General features: G+C 44.2%; 1 protein-coding gene across 2 annotated transcripts in view; it reads left to right on the forward strand.

Annotated features, from left to right (window-relative positions):
• Positions 1 to 6,273: 6,273 nt before the first annotated feature.
• LEMD3 (LEM domain containing 3) overlaps positions 6,274 to 16,217 on the forward strand; it is a 53,610-nt gene continuing 43,666 nt past the window's right edge. Inside the window, exon 1 of one of the 2 annotated variants that reach the window (XR_012585214.1) lies at positions 6,274 to 7,926. Coding sequence is in view for 1 of the 2 variants with exons in the window: in XM_074572464.1 (XP_074428565.1) it covers positions 6,372 to 7,926 (1,555 nt within the window). In the remaining variant the exon portion in view is untranslated. The remainder of the gene's footprint in view (positions 7,927 to 16,217) is intronic. The other variant, XM_074572464.1, reaches the window with a different exon arrangement.

A 16,217-nucleotide genomic window follows, 5' to 3' on the forward strand; every position in this document is an offset into this window, starting at 1 on the left:
AAATTGCACAGCATAAGGAAATCTTTTAAATATGCCAGGCCCACACCACTGAGCACTTGCAACAAAAGGATCGATTCAATACTCAATAAGAAGCTGAGAGCAGGAGAGACTGAGATGCTTGTGGCAGTCTGCGCTGCTGAGATGTACAAGTGCTTCCCGTAGGAATGTGGGATTTTCTAAGGGCTGCTGGCTTCCTGCTTATGTATCTTGCCTACAGTTCAGGTGGGAGGTAATGGAGCCAAGGGTGTCATCGAGAGACAGGGAACATCTTCTCTTATGTTTGCACAGTACCAGGTGCCAGAGAGCAATTAAAACAGATGTGGTCTCCAAGTGCTAAATAAGCATAGATAACAACAATTCTTTGGAACACACTGAATTTAGATTTTGCAGCAGCCAAATGACATGGACGGAAAGCAGAATGGTGAGCCTATTCTGAACTTCTTTAATTTGATTATTTTTGTCTACTGTATGTATTTATACTCTGCTTATTTATTGAATGAACTGAAATTAGAGCTTTGGGGGACAAGAAATGCGTTACACAATTAGAATTAAATGAAAATGTAAAATGTAAACTTCATTTTTTCTGTTCCATGAATGATGGCTTTTCTTTTAAATGTTATTAGATGAATGAAGTAAACGTAAATTTTCAAGACATTAGCCTTGGATCAAAGTCGGATGTAATTGTAAACAGTGAGCTCTTTGTGGCTATGTCTGCACTGCTCTTCACATTGCAGCCAAACACTATCAAGGTCCCAGGCTAAAGTTCCATGTCTACGCCCATATTAAAGGTTTTTCAGGACATCACAAAAAAATCTCAACAGGTATATTTAACATGTCTGCATCGTGCATGGTGCTTACAGGTATTTCCTTAAACAATAAAGGTACAGGAATGCAGGAAATCAGGCATCTCCAGGTTTTCAGGGTTCTGTTGATTTCAGACAGACAGGATTGCTTCCCAGTATTCTGCTGCGGTTAAGGATGTATCTCTAGTTTTTATCATTCCTTAGACCTTGAAAATATTTGCAAAGGATACTTTAATAATAGGAAAGTAGGCACTTAAAAGCCAGAATAGTGTAATGCCATGGCTTTTGGCCGTGCCTGTGCTGGTAGGGCATTATATATATGTAGAAGTACCTCTGCCAGTTCTGGGTCACAAATATTTGTTTTACCTAGCCAGAGTTCTGTATGTTAGGAGTAGTGAACCAATATGAAAAATACCCTGCCTGACCACCAAGCTCAGCTTCACTTTTCCCTTCTCAAATTTAAACAAAACACTCTGGATGTAATCTACTGCAAGGCTTTAGAGAATGAATTACACAACTGATTTGTCACGCACTTAGAATTGTCTATTACAGCATGCAGCAGTCTTCTAGCAACAATTACTCCGCGAGATAAGACAACAGGGCAAGAAGGTTTCAGGGACCAACAGCTGAGTGACATTTTGATACTCTCCTGCTTATGAGATTTATCCATTCTTTATAAATAACTTCAGGATGGGCCTCTCAATCATAACACACATTAGCTTTTAGCCACTATTATTATTTCTTTGTTTCATTCCTAAAGCCCTTGTCTCTATTGTAGTTTATTTTCCTATTACCTTTTTTCTCCTTATTATTTTTTTTGTCACACTTTGTCATGAAATCTCTTGTCTTCCAATATCTGGCATTCTTAAGCTCAGTGCCTGGGGAGCTGGACAGCTTGGGCTCAGATTTTAAAATAAATATCTAGCCATTCTGGTTCCTGAGAAAAGAACTGAACACATAAAGCAAATTTTAGTGAAAGGCTCATACATAAGTAAACTCTCCTTTTTAAATAAACACAGTTTTTTAAGACAGTCTTAAGGATTTTGAGTTTCGTTTTGTGGATTTTTTTTCAACATACAGAGTCAGCAGTAATGCCTCCAACAGTCCCATTAAAATGGCCAGTGCCCAGGAAGACAGACATAATAAAGTGAGTCAGGAATTATATGACCCGATTAGGGATGAACTCCCAGTTGAGAACATGCTATTCTATGGATCGGCATAGGTTATAGGAAGGGCAAAGTATTAACTGCAGGAGGTGATTCTGTTGCCTTATGAAGTCTCAGACTTGTGAACTAAGATTGTTCATTCAGTGACAAGAACTGCACGGTCATAGCAGGTCATCACACACTGTGAAGTGCCGTGGGACGCTTAGACAAGAACTGTAATCTGGGAACGCATGGACTCTTTGCGGGACCTGGGGTATCTGGCACACTGCTCACGCTGTTGCAATATGCAAACAGTCCAGCACCACATGGGAAGTGTGAGCATTAGATACCTTGCGGGTGCCTACATCGTAGCCACAAATAAGCAGCAATGCAAAGGCAAGAGACGGCATAAGCCTTTTGAACATTAATAGGATGCCCTCGGGAAAGAAAAGCATATCAGCAAGAGATGTATCAGCAAAACACACAGGCTGTCATGCAGAATGGCATGGTCGATACATAAACACATGGTACGTATTAGTACTGTTAACACCACTCCTAACTTTAACAAAGATGGATTCACTCTCATTGAAAAAACCCACGTGGAAGTTGTATGGAGGAGAAATAAGAACTTAAGAAAGGGACGTGCAAGTGAGTCTTTTCACACAGGACTTGCATGGTAGCGGCAACAGTAATATTTAAAAAATAGTTTTCTTAGTAAAAAGTCCGTTCAGTTTTACAAGCGGACAGTTATTTCATGTTCATCATGTAGTATTTGAAACAAGTAGATAAACCAGAGTAAATATGTTTAAAATTAGATTAATACAGTTTGTTTTCATAGTGAAGAATGATTTCTTCCTATGCATACTGTCTTAGGAGTAACTGTACTATTTCCTGGAGTCCTGCGATTGCATGATAATCTCCACTTTTATTAAAAAAGAAAGGATAAGTATATTCCTACTCTTCACTTACATTAACATCACATTCCTAAGAGAACGTGAATGTGATTTGAGCATACCTTAAGGCTCAAAAATCAAAAGGTACATAGAAAGACACTAGCACTCACAATATTGCGAGTTTTACAAGAGGATCTTATTTCTTTTAGATGTGACTCATGATTTCTAAATGCTTCAATGAGTTTTATAGAGACTGGGTTGCATTAGTTGCTAGAGGAATTTGCAGCAAGAGACCCTAGAAAGGCAACTGTCATTCATACATTCTAAGAATTTACAAAAATGCATAAACATCACAGAAATTTGGAATCAGGAAAGAAAGGTAAAAGAGGTATTAAGATACAACTTCAAATCCTAGTCCCAACAAAGTCGACAGAGGTACGGTTGCTAACTTCCAGAACACCTTTTTACCCAATGGAAGAACTGGCCGTTTCCTGAGAACACCAGTCCTTTAAGGATGAGAGTGAAAATACACACCAAAATGTCTTATTCAAAAAACAACCACCATTTTTTTTCCTGATGAAGAACAGCCTCCACACTCTCTGCAGACAATATTTACCTTTTTAAAAGCATCTACTTTCAGTATCCACTTAAAAATTTACTACATGGAGGTACTGGTACTAATGAGGCATTGATATTATTGATACTAATGTATACTATCAAAGAAAAGTGCAGATTTCGGATTGGTAGTGGAGTTATCCCTACTTCAGTATCAACCAGAAGACATATTTTTGAAACATTTCAAAATATTTTGGCACACAGATTCTCAAGCATGACTTGGAATATGCAGACTTTTCAGTCAGAAGTTCTGTGTATCTCCATGCTATAGTTTTGCAGGAGATGATTCAATTGTTAACAATTTATAGCATTTACTGCCTTCCTGCTGCTAGGTAAACAGTTTTATAAACTAACTCATGCCCTTGGTGTAATAAACAGACAGAACATGCAAGTTGCATTGGTGAGAACACAGGATCTTCAACTCTTGTAGGACAGCACATGTTCTCCTACTCCAAGAAAGGTGCCCAAGCAGGTGTTAGCCAGCAGTGCGCTTGTCAGAAGGGTATCTGGCCTGGGACTGACTGCTCTTAGTTTGGCCAGTGTCACAGGCAGACAGAGGTAAGGACTGAGCATGTGGGAGGGGGAACACACATTCAAACACGTACCCCAGATAGCTGATGCAAGGTGTGGGTTGCTTCTTGCTGAGGTGGAGGAGGAGTGGAATGTCAGAAGCACTTATCATGGCATTTGGGGTACCAATTAGCTACTACAGATTGGGAGATAGGTCAGAGCAGGTGCATTTATGCTAGCGGTTCAATGTGTACCGGAGTTCATGTCAAGTGTAATCTTCCTTACAGCTGGAGTTCTCCGCGTGCACAACACCGCTGTACGTGAAATGGCTCCTGTGCCAGGGACACAGGTGCAGGCTGTGCACATTTGTGCCACGTAGAGTGCACCAGTAGCACAGACCTTTGTCTACTGCTTCTCTGCCTCAGAAGAGCTGTGTTAAAGGAGGCTTAGATGAACAACAGGATGGGTTCTGCATTCCCAGGTGTGGGTGGTCAGAAATGGAGGGTGGGGTACAGAAGTTAATCATCACCATTTATCACCACCGTCATGATGAAAAAGGGCTTCAAGCCACTTTTGTAGCTCTGTAGACTGGCTTGATCTTCAGCACGTAGCTGCCTCACAGCTACCTTAACTCCTGCCCTGCAAATGTTCCTCAATAGCAACTTCAGTTTTGACATTAGCAGGGCACATCCACACTCTCCTCACTGCAGCAGACTGTGGGGGAAACGTACAACCGTTCCCGCAGTTGGATTTTGTTTCTGGACCACTTCTGCACATGGTGTTGTAAGGCCAGTCAAAGTTAGGTCAAAATGGAAACAGCCTCCTGCATTTATGAGGTGATAAGCAGTGAGTAAACACAGGGGTTCGTCATCTGGGGCGGACAGATAGAGACACACAGGTCAGGAGACTTTGAAGCCTCCACATGAGGTTCTGAGGCCAAAGGGCCAGCACACACCTCACACTGAGAAATGCCAATATGACATCTCCATGTATCGGCACAATCATTTTGACAAGTACACATTCCTGTATCTAGTTAGACTGTTCCAACTGTAATGCATTTCAAAGACTGTATTTTCTCAAAGAAGAGGAAAGTACATCCAGGCAATGACAACGTTCATGAGGGTGGTGCTCAGCCACCAACACTGAGGATGCAGCTTCCCAGAGCTTTCATTCTGTTACACTTCATCCCTCTCCTGGAAGCCGTGACGTCCTGATGCTGGAATTGACAGAGAAAAGTTCGCCCACCTCATCAGTGGATGCCACCTTGGGGAAGTGCCCAAGCACGATGCACACCTGGGCTCTGCGGATGTTTTCAGCCGTTGTTAGGCTGCATTTGCAACCTGGAAGTGGCGTTAAAGCACGTCTGGTGCTCGGTCCGAGTTGCGGACTGCTGTACGCCCGGCGGTGCCCTCCTCGCCCCCGATCACGGCCTCAGAACCCCCGCCCCAGGCCCGGCTGCGGAGACTCGGGGGGACACAGATTCAGGGCCGCCCCCGCCGCCTCAGAACCCCCACCCAAGCCCGGCTGCGGAGGTGTGGGGGACACACGCTGAGCCGCCCTCGCCGCCTCAGAACCCCCGCCCCAAGCCCGGCGGTAGCCGAGGGGGACCCGCCAGGCCCGCCTCGGCGCCGCCTCAGACCCCACGCCCAGCGGCGGACGCGGGGGACCCGCCGGGCCACCCCGCCGCTTCAGAGCCCCGCTCCCCCCGGCCAAGCCCGGCTACGGGGGTAGGGGGGCACACACGCTGGGCCGCCCCCGCCGCCTCAGAACCCCCGCCCCAAGTCCGGAGGCGGAAGCGGGGGGCCCGCCGGGCCACCCCTGCGGCCTCAGACCCCCTCGCCCCAGTCCGGCGGCGGCTGAGGGGGACGCGCCAGGCCGCCCTCACCGCCGACTCAAGCCTGGCGGTAGAAAGAGAAGGCGGCGGGCCGCCCCTGCCTCTATAACGCCCGCCCCAAGCCCGGCAACGGAGAGGGGGGGCCCGGCAACGGAGAGGGGGGGCCCGCCAGACTCCCCCCCCCCCCCCCCCCCACCACCACCACCACCACCACCACCACCACCACCACACTTAGGGCGGGAGCTCTGAGACGGTGGTGGAACACACGCCGGGCCGCCGCCGCGCCAGGCCCCGCGCGGCGGAGCGGGGCGGGGACACCGTCTACCGTGAGGGGGGCAGCTGGAGCCGCCGCGCGCGCGCCGGCCGCCCCCCCTCCTTTCCCCCCCGCGCGCCCCAGCCGTTACTGGTCGGCGGCGTGGGGGGAGGGGCGCCGGCGGGCGGTGCCGCGGGGTGACAGGCAGGTCTCGGCCACAGCCGAGTGCGCACGCGTCAGTTCCGGCGGGGAGCGCGGCGCGGCGCGTGGGTAGGAAACGCCGCGGCGGCGGCGGCGGGGGGGAAGAGAGCGCGGAAAATGGCGACGGCCGCGCAGCTGACGGACGAGGAGCTGTTCTCGGAGCTGAAGCGGCTCGGGCTCTCTCCGGGGCCGGTCACCGAGGGCACCCGGCCCGTCTACCTGAAGAAGCTGAAGAAGCTGCGCGAGGATGAGCGGGCCGGAGCTCACGGCGGCGCCGCCAACAAGACCCGGAACAGCAACAACAATAACACGGCGGCTGGAGCGACGGCGCTGGGCGGAGGCGGCGGCCCCGGGCGGGCGGCCCCGGGCGTGGGTGCGCGGCTGGTGGGCGCCGAGCCCCCCTACCTCCCTGGGGCTGCCGCCGGGAGCGGCCGGGGCCGCGCAGCACCCTCTGCCGGGGGCGGCAAAGTGCTGCTGGGCTTCAGCTCGGACGAGTCGGATGTGGAAACCAGTCCCCGGAGCCAGGCCGGCGCCGGCAGCAGGAGGGAGCGGGCTTCACCCCTCTCCCGCGGCCTGAGGCCCGCCGCCCCCTACGGCGCCTGCGGCGTGAGTAACAGCTCCCCCCCGGAGGAGGCGGCCCGGCGGAAGCCCAACGCCTGGTGGGGGGCGGCGGCCAGGAGACCGGCGGCGGCGGCGGCTCAGGGTGTGAGGGAGCCCGGGGACGGCGCCGAGGAAGGAGGGGAGGAGGACGACGAAGAGGAGGAGGAAGAGGAGAGCGAGCAGCAGCGGTGGAAGAGCCGGACCGTGAACGGTAACCGGCTCCTCTCCTACGGCGGCAGCAGGGACAAGTACTCCGACTCGGAGGAGGAGGAGGAGGAGGTGGGGGCGAGGGCCAAGCAGCAGGTACCCAAGGAGGAGTCTGCAGTTCGCCGGCCCAGACGGAGCCTCAGCAAGTCTCCGGCTCCATTCATAACAAGCAAATGCGCTGCAGCCGGCGCTGGCGTGATGGAGACGGGCCAAGAAAGGGCTGGCGGAGGCTGTGGTGCTGGTGTAGTCGTAACGAATGACAGGGCGGCGGCGGCGGAGGCGGCTGCTGCCGGGAGTCTAGACAGGGGCAGAAATCAGGAGGAGGAGGCGGCGGCGGTGGCGGCGGGGGGAGGAGGAGGATGTGAAAATCTGGACTCTAGTCCTCCCAGCCCCAGATACCGCCTTGGCCTACCTAAGAAATCCCCTGCAGTATTGTTGCTGCCACCATCGCTCACGGACGCGGACAGCAGTAAAATCACTGACCCTCCAGGCACCATTAGGAAAGCGACCAATAACCATGTTCTCAGCGGTGCTGCTGGTAGCTATCATGTTGAATCCAGGATCTATTCAGCTACTAATAGCCTTCCCCCGGGTGGAACAACCTCCTCCCTTAGACTCAACCACTCCAATCATACGGGTTCAAATCATACCTACCTGAAAAACACCTACAAGAAGAATCTCTCAGAGCCCGAGGAGGAGCTTCTGCAACAGTTCAAAAGAGAGGAGGTATCCACCACTGGAGGCTTCAGTGCACATTACCTGTCCATGTTCCTCTTAACTGCTGCATGCTTGTTCTTTCTGATACTGGGATTCACATACCTGAGAATGAGAGGTTCTGGAGTAGCTGAGGATGTGGGAGCCAACAGTAAGTATTAGGTGAAGGGTAAGAGCAGTTTCTTTCTGCAACTGGGTATACAACTGTTAATTCACCTTTGTGTTCCCAGACCTCCCTTACTGAGCAGTTCTGGGTTCCACCTTGGTATAATCTTTCTGTATAGGATGGAGAACAGAGAATCTGTCTTTCCTTAAGTATATACCTTGCAAGCTGGTATAATAGGCTTGCAAAACATTTGAGGATGAACTCAAATCCTGTCATTACCTGCTGTAATTTGTTGATACCTTGTTTTCTAGCACGTTTTCTTGACAAAGCAATTTTATGTGTTTTGTTCAATATAGCAGATACATAGTTAATAGAGAATTGACGAAGTGAGGCTTTATGCTAATCTCACAGAAGTAATCATGCACATTTAGATATCTAGGATTTCTGCAGGGCTAAGATTTGACTGTAGTTGTTGGGTAATAAAGCAGGTCGTTTTCATTTATGTGTGGAGGCTTGAAAGGGATGATGTTATGCACTACAACAAACTTTGCAGTGAGTGCTAAACCTGTTGTGTATTGTTTTCTAATAAGTGCTTTTGTTCTAAATTTAGCTGAGAGTATGTTTATACATGAAATACTGTTGTGCTTTAGTTTGAATTTCAGAGCATTCTTTTTCTTCAAATCCTGAATTACTTGGGAGCTTCTTTAATATGTGAAAGTAGCTTCTTGGAATGGATTTAGAAACTACCATTTTCTATTCACAAAGCATACGAAAATGGAAACGTACCACCTAAGGGTGGTGATTCATGCTAATTCAATTCTTGTCTGCTCTGAAATGGACAGAGGAGATTCTAACATCAGAAAGAAAAATCATGCTGTTGCTGTCTTAATTTCTCATTAGGAAAAATTATGCAAAAAGCTAGTTTTGGGATGTGAGAGCGTTAAAAGGTTCTTGTGGACTTGCATTTTTCTTGAAATGATTGAGGAAGGCGTGTGGGGTGTGTGTGTATGCATGTATTTCTTTGTGCAGATAGTAGAGGATTTATATACTCGTGTAGGCGCATATACAGTGCCTTGTAAGGAGTGATCCCACTGTTAGATTGGGATCTGCTAGATGTTACAGGGCAGAAATAGCAGTGTGGGCTGTTTTTTGGTTTTGCTTTTTTTTTTTTTCTTCTTTCACCCTTTTGAATGCTATTCATTATGTTATGATAGCAGACTTGTTCTTAATTCTGTTGTGAGCTCTTTGGCTGGGAGAGTAAAGGATGTGGTGTTTAGGAAGGACAGTAGCATTAAGGACTTAAGCTTTTGCAATGGTTTCATTGGTGTCCACGTGGCTTCTAACTACTGCTCAGTCTTGTTTTTTGGGAAGGTGGTGAACATATGCAGGTGGCCTAAAATTAGATACAGTGTAGTGTGACGATTGGGACTACTCATACTCATATTCTGTCGTTAACTTCTGGCCATAACTGCTAGAGACATATCAATTTTCTTAGGTACTGATAAGCTGTATAATTCTACTAATGTGTATTAGATGGTTTGGTTTGTTTCCCCTAGTCTAGAAATCTGATTATTTTAATAGGGGAGAAGGTGTTTCAGCCTATTGTTACAAACTTTCTGACTGGTTGAGTTCAAACTCGCCTGCTGTGCTGATTGATAAAGGTGAATGTCTCAGATATGCAGATAGCAATAATACTGTGAAAAGAAATCCACTCTGAACTTTTTATCTTGGAAGAAAACTTTTTGAATGTGTGAACTTTCCTATAGAGCATGTGGGGTCACTCTGAGCATATTGCTCTTAAAAAGTTAACCCACTTGGAACCGATACACAGGGAAAATTGTTCTCTTCTGCCCTTTTGCTTAGGTTGGGCTGCCCAGCCAAAGTTCTGGTAGCCCAGTGTTGCTTGGTAGTTCAACTAAGCCAGTTCTTGGCCTGTTCTTATTCGTTCCATTTTCAGTGGAACTCCTGAAAGTGGCTTTTCTGAAGAATTGTTCTGGCAGTGGCACTCGCGTTTCATCTGTCCTCCTTCCTCACAGCCCCGGGCTTTGCAAAGTAACAAATGGGAACAGGGGGAAGAAGCAAACAGCAGGTTTTGTGGCTAGCTCCTTTGATAGGAAGAGGAGCATGCTGCTGCTTTTAAGTAATGTGGGAATGAGAAGGGAATTACCTTGCCCATATGCTCAGCACGTGCTCACTAAATTCTTCTTCCTCAAATGGGCATCAGAAATGAAAATATGGTAGGTCTGTAGAACAGGCAAGAACAGACAAGACAGGCCAATAAAGACTGCTACTGGGAAGGGAAAGAAACCTATCATCTCTTAGGTGCTTCCCTAAGCTTAAACATCATCTAAGTGAGTCCCTTGGCTCTTAAATGCTTATGTGGGTGTATTGTCTGTTTTCTTCATAGAAGCAGAGCTGATTCATACATTTTTTATTAAAAAATAATGGTGTATCTCAAGAAACAACATTTCCGTTAAGTGATTGGACACAGAGCTTTTTCTGTCTTTTAGATGGCTGTAGGTAAGATTCCGTTGGCTGAGAGTGATTTGATTGTGGAAAAACTCAGTTATTTTCAACTTCAAACTATTATCATAAAAGGCTTTAGGATTCAGTGGAGTTGCACTATACCTGTGTCTGTAATTACCATCATTACTGTGAGAAAACAAAGAAGTTATTTGGATATTTGGGTGACTTCTTGTTTTAACTTTGCAGGGAATGATGCACAATGACCTTAACATTGGTTGTCTTAATTGTTCATTACCTAAAATGAAATTCAATCAAAATAAAGTAGTGTTATGTGTGTGACATTGAAAAGTATTTATCACCAAGTACACCCAATATCAGCACTTGCAATATTTGTCAGGCTATCATCTGAGAACAGAGGAGGTACGTGTAATGGGAGAAGCTTAAAGCTAGATGATGGGGTTGAATTTAGGCCAGATAAAATAATATAGATGAGAAGTGGTAAACAGAAAACCTCAGAAGAGTAATATCAGTTATACCATGCATAATGTTCAAATGATTTATTCAGAGCTCTAAAATAGCTATGAAGTGCTTTAGGTTTTTTGCATATGTGGCATAAAATGTTCAAAGACGAATCAGAATTGGGCTAATTCTTCTGTGTCTAACCTACATATAGTCACTCGAGGTAAGGCTTTTATGCATTTATCTGTCTAAAATCCAGATAAATATCTATGGGACTTTTCCTAAAGCATCTTAAACCATTGAAATTAAACTGCTCCTTAACCTTACATGAAAGACCAACTAATGCATAAGCACCTATTGTGCTTGCTCTCTCTGACAGTGTTGTATGTGAAAAAGATCAGTTTGGGCTTGCTGCTAGTAACCTCATGCATGCGGCTCTTGCTGTAGAGCATGTTTTCCTTGCACCTGCTCTCAAAATACCATGGAATTGTATCAACTTCTTGCCAAGCCAGCATAGTATTTTGTCAGGAAAATAGTAGATTTGACTTCTTTCTACTTCCTAGGGCTCTTCAAACCCTGAAGAGTTGTGTATCTCTCCCAGCTTCTTTGGTTTTGTTTTGTGATGTTACTCTGAGCATCTCAAGTGGCTGCTCCTGGGAGTTAGTTCTAAAATTATTTTTCATGGAAAGTTGATAATGATGTCAGATCAGTAGAGGTTGCTTTCAGGTCTGGTTTGCTTTCTGAAAGATGAGGGCACTAGTACAGGTGCTGTTTAAGGTTGTAATCTGAAATAGGTTGCATTTAAGTTACTCTCACTGCTTCTGCTCCAGTACTTTGCCCTGGAAGTGGTTGATGTAGCAAAACAACAACAAAAAATGTAATCTTGAAACTTTCAGGTAGGTCTTGTTTAGTATTTTATGCTCTTATTGGGAGACGCTTTTCAAAGTGACATAACTTGCTAGTAATTTTGGTCTTTCTATGACACTTGTTACAAAACAACTGCTAGGCGGATAATCCTTACTATATTTGTTACAACTCGTGTTTTTTTTACTTCAGGGAGACTTATCCGTTGCATATATTTCAAGTGGAAGCTTACTCAAATCACAATTATAAGAGTTTAATTCTGTTCCATTATTGTTCCTTTGTTCTCGGCTTCTAAATCTCTCAGGCATTAAAACGTCTATGAAATTTTTATGTAAGGAATTTAATTTTTAAGAAGTTAGACTTGCTGTATAAAAGATGAGATGACGACTGTTACGCTCACAGACCTGCAAATTACTATTAAAGTGCTGTGATATTTCACAGATAACTGTTACAAATCTACTGGCCTTCTAAGATCACCTTCTCGGAAGAGTTTATTGTCTTGACAGTGTTGGCTTCAATGAAAGAAAATGAATATAGGATACAAAATATTTGTAGAAGAGAAGATAGTAAAGGGAGGAAGCAATATTAATTAAAAGATGGGGAGAGTTCCTGTGTTGTGTGGCTATTAATGTTGCTTGTTCTTTGCAAGCAATACTCTGACTTGTATTTGACAATATAACAACTTCTTTTATTGACATATTAGCGTATAGCTCTGTTTCACTTTGTGTATTGCTTTAAACACTAGTTAGCAATTATTTCTCTTCTAGGTGATACAAAAGAAAATCCTGATGTGTATCTTAAAGACTAACTAAGCTCTCTTTTAGCTGATCTTGTGTGGTTTGTTGAGTTTTGGATCAAGATCAGTAGATCAGAAAAACCCTAGGCTGCCTTCATAAGGTAAAGCCAGACAGAATAATTATATTTCCTTAGGATTTTTGACACTTTAAAACTCTAGTCTTCCTTATGGTATATCAGAAATAACTCTTAAAAATGAGGAACAAATTTGTCCAAGACTTGAACCTAGGCAAGTCCAAATAATTGCACATAGTGCCTAGAAGATGATAAACAGTCTGTTTACCTTTGCAGCAGATCAGTAGTATAAATATGGAAATTACTCATCCATATTTGAAACAAAAATGGTGCAACTTGAGTCTGTTTTCTAAGGAGATAATGGTGTTTGATACTTTGTTCAGAATATTTAGAACTAACTTGGCATTCATACCTTAAATTTGCTGCTGTTTGCAGATGTGCACAAAACTTTCCATATGCCTTGACTTTAGATATTCTTACAATGATATTTTTTCAACATTACTGTTGTAAGCTATGCTTTTTTGTGAAGTAAGTCATGAGAAATCAGAACTAAAATTACTTGGCTGGGGGATCAGGGTTGCAGAAGAGCTCTGGCAGGATCTGTTTTCACTAGCTGTCAAAAACTAACCAAAAGCTTGCACTTCATTCCATAGTGCGTGGTAGTTTTCCCAAAAGAAAATTTGGGTTCTGATGTGAGAAAATTAAGGGTGATCTAGGATCTCAAAGCAGATCTAGTTGCAACTTTTCCATGTTTACATTGCTTTGACTCCATGCAGGTGTGGCCTCTTTGTACAGCTGACTGGTCAGATGAGACACCGCTTGAATGTTGTTTCACGATTTGTACAGTTTTTCGATACGGGCAAATGAAGGCTTTGGGTTCACACATCTCTAGTCTGAGGTGTTGCTAGCATTCTGTCCTAGAAACTTCAGGGATTCTGTAGAAGTCTGGCCATTCAGTAAGTTGCTCAGCCCAGCTGTGGGAGTTGAAGGGAAATGTAGGTAAAGGAGATGGAAGATTGAATCAAGTATACTTAGATTACTTGAGCACACCATGGCATGAATAAGAAATCTGTCTTCACCAAGAGGTACTGTTTGTAATTATGAAAAATAGTATGTCCTCAAACTGCTGTACTTTGTTTTTGGTGTCTCCTTTTCTCCAGTATCCTTATCATTGTCGCCTCTTCCCTGCTACTGTGCTGTACTTTCCACAGTGCAATTCAGTTCTGTGTTTCTGTTCTGCTGTGTCTTTACAGTCTTCAGTGGAGAGTGAGAGGGTCAGGACCAAGTGAGTGTGGATGCATGCTAAATTTGAAATGGGCAAATGTGGTGTGCCTGTTGGGCCTAGTTTGTTGGAGGAGACGTGCTGTTATGTCTGGTGTTTGCACGGATGAATTCTTTTTACAGAGGAAAGGATCAAATTTTCTGCTTACTGAGGGTCATATTGTAACACAGGTATCTTGATTAAAGCTGCCTTTTTAGAGTCCTAAATTCCTTTAGCTACTTTAAATGAACCTTGAGTGACAGACTGAATTGATATCAAAGGCTCTTTAATGTGGGGAGGAACAAAGGTGGGGGCTTAAAAAGAAAGGTCTAACATTGAATTAAGTGGCATTAAAACTTACGAAGTAGTCTACAAGATCCATTGAATTCTAGTGATGCTGTGCCAGATAAGTAAGAAATAGGTCTGTTAACAAATGAAGGGTTGTAGGCCAATTCCTAGGTCAGTTTTTCCTGTCTTAGAAGGCTGTTTACTTAAAAATTGGAAGATGGCTTGTTAAAAAAAATTAATGTACAAACTAAAGCTTCCTTCATACTGCCTTTATTCACTTAAGTCTTACTACAGACTGTATATACAGGTCACATCCCCTTAACCTTTTCTTTATTGAAAAAGTACGAGAAACTTTTATACTTGGGACTCACAGCATCTTGGGTAAGTGCAACATCAGCCCGTCCTGGCTAGGCAGTCAACTGAACACAACTTCATCACAAGAGGACTGCTGGGATGAGTTGGATAAGTGTAGTGTTATTCCAGACTAGATCTTAATTTTCCTTTTCTCCACAGAAAAGTATTTCTTTGAAGGTCAGTTAAATCTCTGAGTTGCTTGTTGGAGAAGCTTCAGGTTGTCCACTGACTTCATAACTGCTTATGTTAGTCTTTGGGTATTTTCAATAGGCTGTGTATCAAAGCCACTCACCTTAACCATCTGTCCCCTCAATACTCATCATTATACAATAAAACATTCCCCAGCACACTCATTCAGTAATACTTATCCCAGTGTCTGTTCAGTATCATCAAGCTGCACAACATGAGCCCCTCATGTCTAGTATGTCCATATCGCAGAGCACAACTTCATCAAACAAATTTTTGTGTGTGGATATTGTTGGTCATAGAGAACAGAAGTCCAGCTAGAACTAATCTGAAACCTGTCAATAGATATTGAGCAATGGAGCATTTACTATGAATGGGGAGTTTCAAATATCAGAAGGCAGAAGTGTGACTTTTTTTTTTTTGTTAGCGTTGCCTGAGACAGCTCTTGGTTATGGTGGTTTGCTGTTGTTTCTTTAATTCCCAGGATGTTTTCTGGTAAATGGTAAAACATTCATCATGAAATTTTCTGTTCATCTCTGGCATTTGACCTATATCTAAAACTTCAGTGGGCTGTTTGTTCTTTTTCAGGTGTCATGCTTCAGACAACTAAAGAGGGTATTTGTTAATTTTGTTGAGTGACAGATTGGGTGGTGCATGTGTGACAAACCCCTGAAAGGCCTCTTTCAGACCATGGAAATCCACAGTCAAACTGAATTATTGGGGAAGGGCCAGTCTTGCTTGTGCTGTTTCTCATTCTTGCAAATTCCTTGGAAAGAGTTTACTGTTACTTTGTAAATAAGAGAAAATGACTTATGAAATTCCTTGGTGGGATCTTGAAAAGGAGAATATGATGTCAGATTCATCCTAGTCTGTTTCTGTATTGTTTTGCACCTGATGTATGATCCAAGGAAGCTGCTGTAGGTGAGAGGTATAGTGAACTTCAAGGAAAAGGTTGAAAAGGCTCTTTTTTTTTTTTTTTCTTCTTTTTTTTGTTGCTGTCAAAGGGACTTTATGCTGTCCTGGAAAGACTTTGCCTAGCTAAGATAACGAGGTTAGAGATGGAGATCTCTTTCTGGAGAAGGAACTAGTCTCTCTTTTGGGTTTTGTTTCTCTTATGTGAAAGCATGTGAAGTACTGCTTATCCAAAAGCAGTTTTGGACAAAGATGTTCCTAAATCGCTGTGGGAAATAGGGCATCTGAGAACATATCTAAAGGATATGTTCATGTTTGGGTAGTTTATATAACAGCAAACATGTTCATTTTGATATAAACTCAGAAAAAAATGGAGTGTTGAGAACAACTGAAAGTGCCATGCTGTTGTACTGTCTGTACCGTGTCTTTTGTAGTTTTTCGTTTCTCACTGAAAGCCGGAAATGCCAACCTAAGTACTCCTGAGAGCTCACTCATTCAGAATGGGCAGGTGTATATATACAGTCTGACTTGGTGATCCTAGGTGTATTATGACCAGTGTCGCTTAAGTTTGACTTCCATCAAAGGTACTCCTTGCAGAAACACTGTAGACATTTTTTAGCTTGTTCACATTGAGCACTAATGTGTCTGTGTATTTTGGAATTGGACAATGCAGTGGCTAATGTATTTTTTTGATTTATAACTTTTAATACGTTTTTTTCTCTTGACCTTCATATAA

Source organism: Larus michahellis, chromosome 1, assembly GCF_964199755.1.
Source record: "Larus michahellis chromosome 1, bLarMic1.1, whole genome shotgun sequence".
Lineage (NCBI taxonomy): Eukaryota > Metazoa > Chordata > Aves > Charadriiformes > Laridae > Larus > Larus michahellis.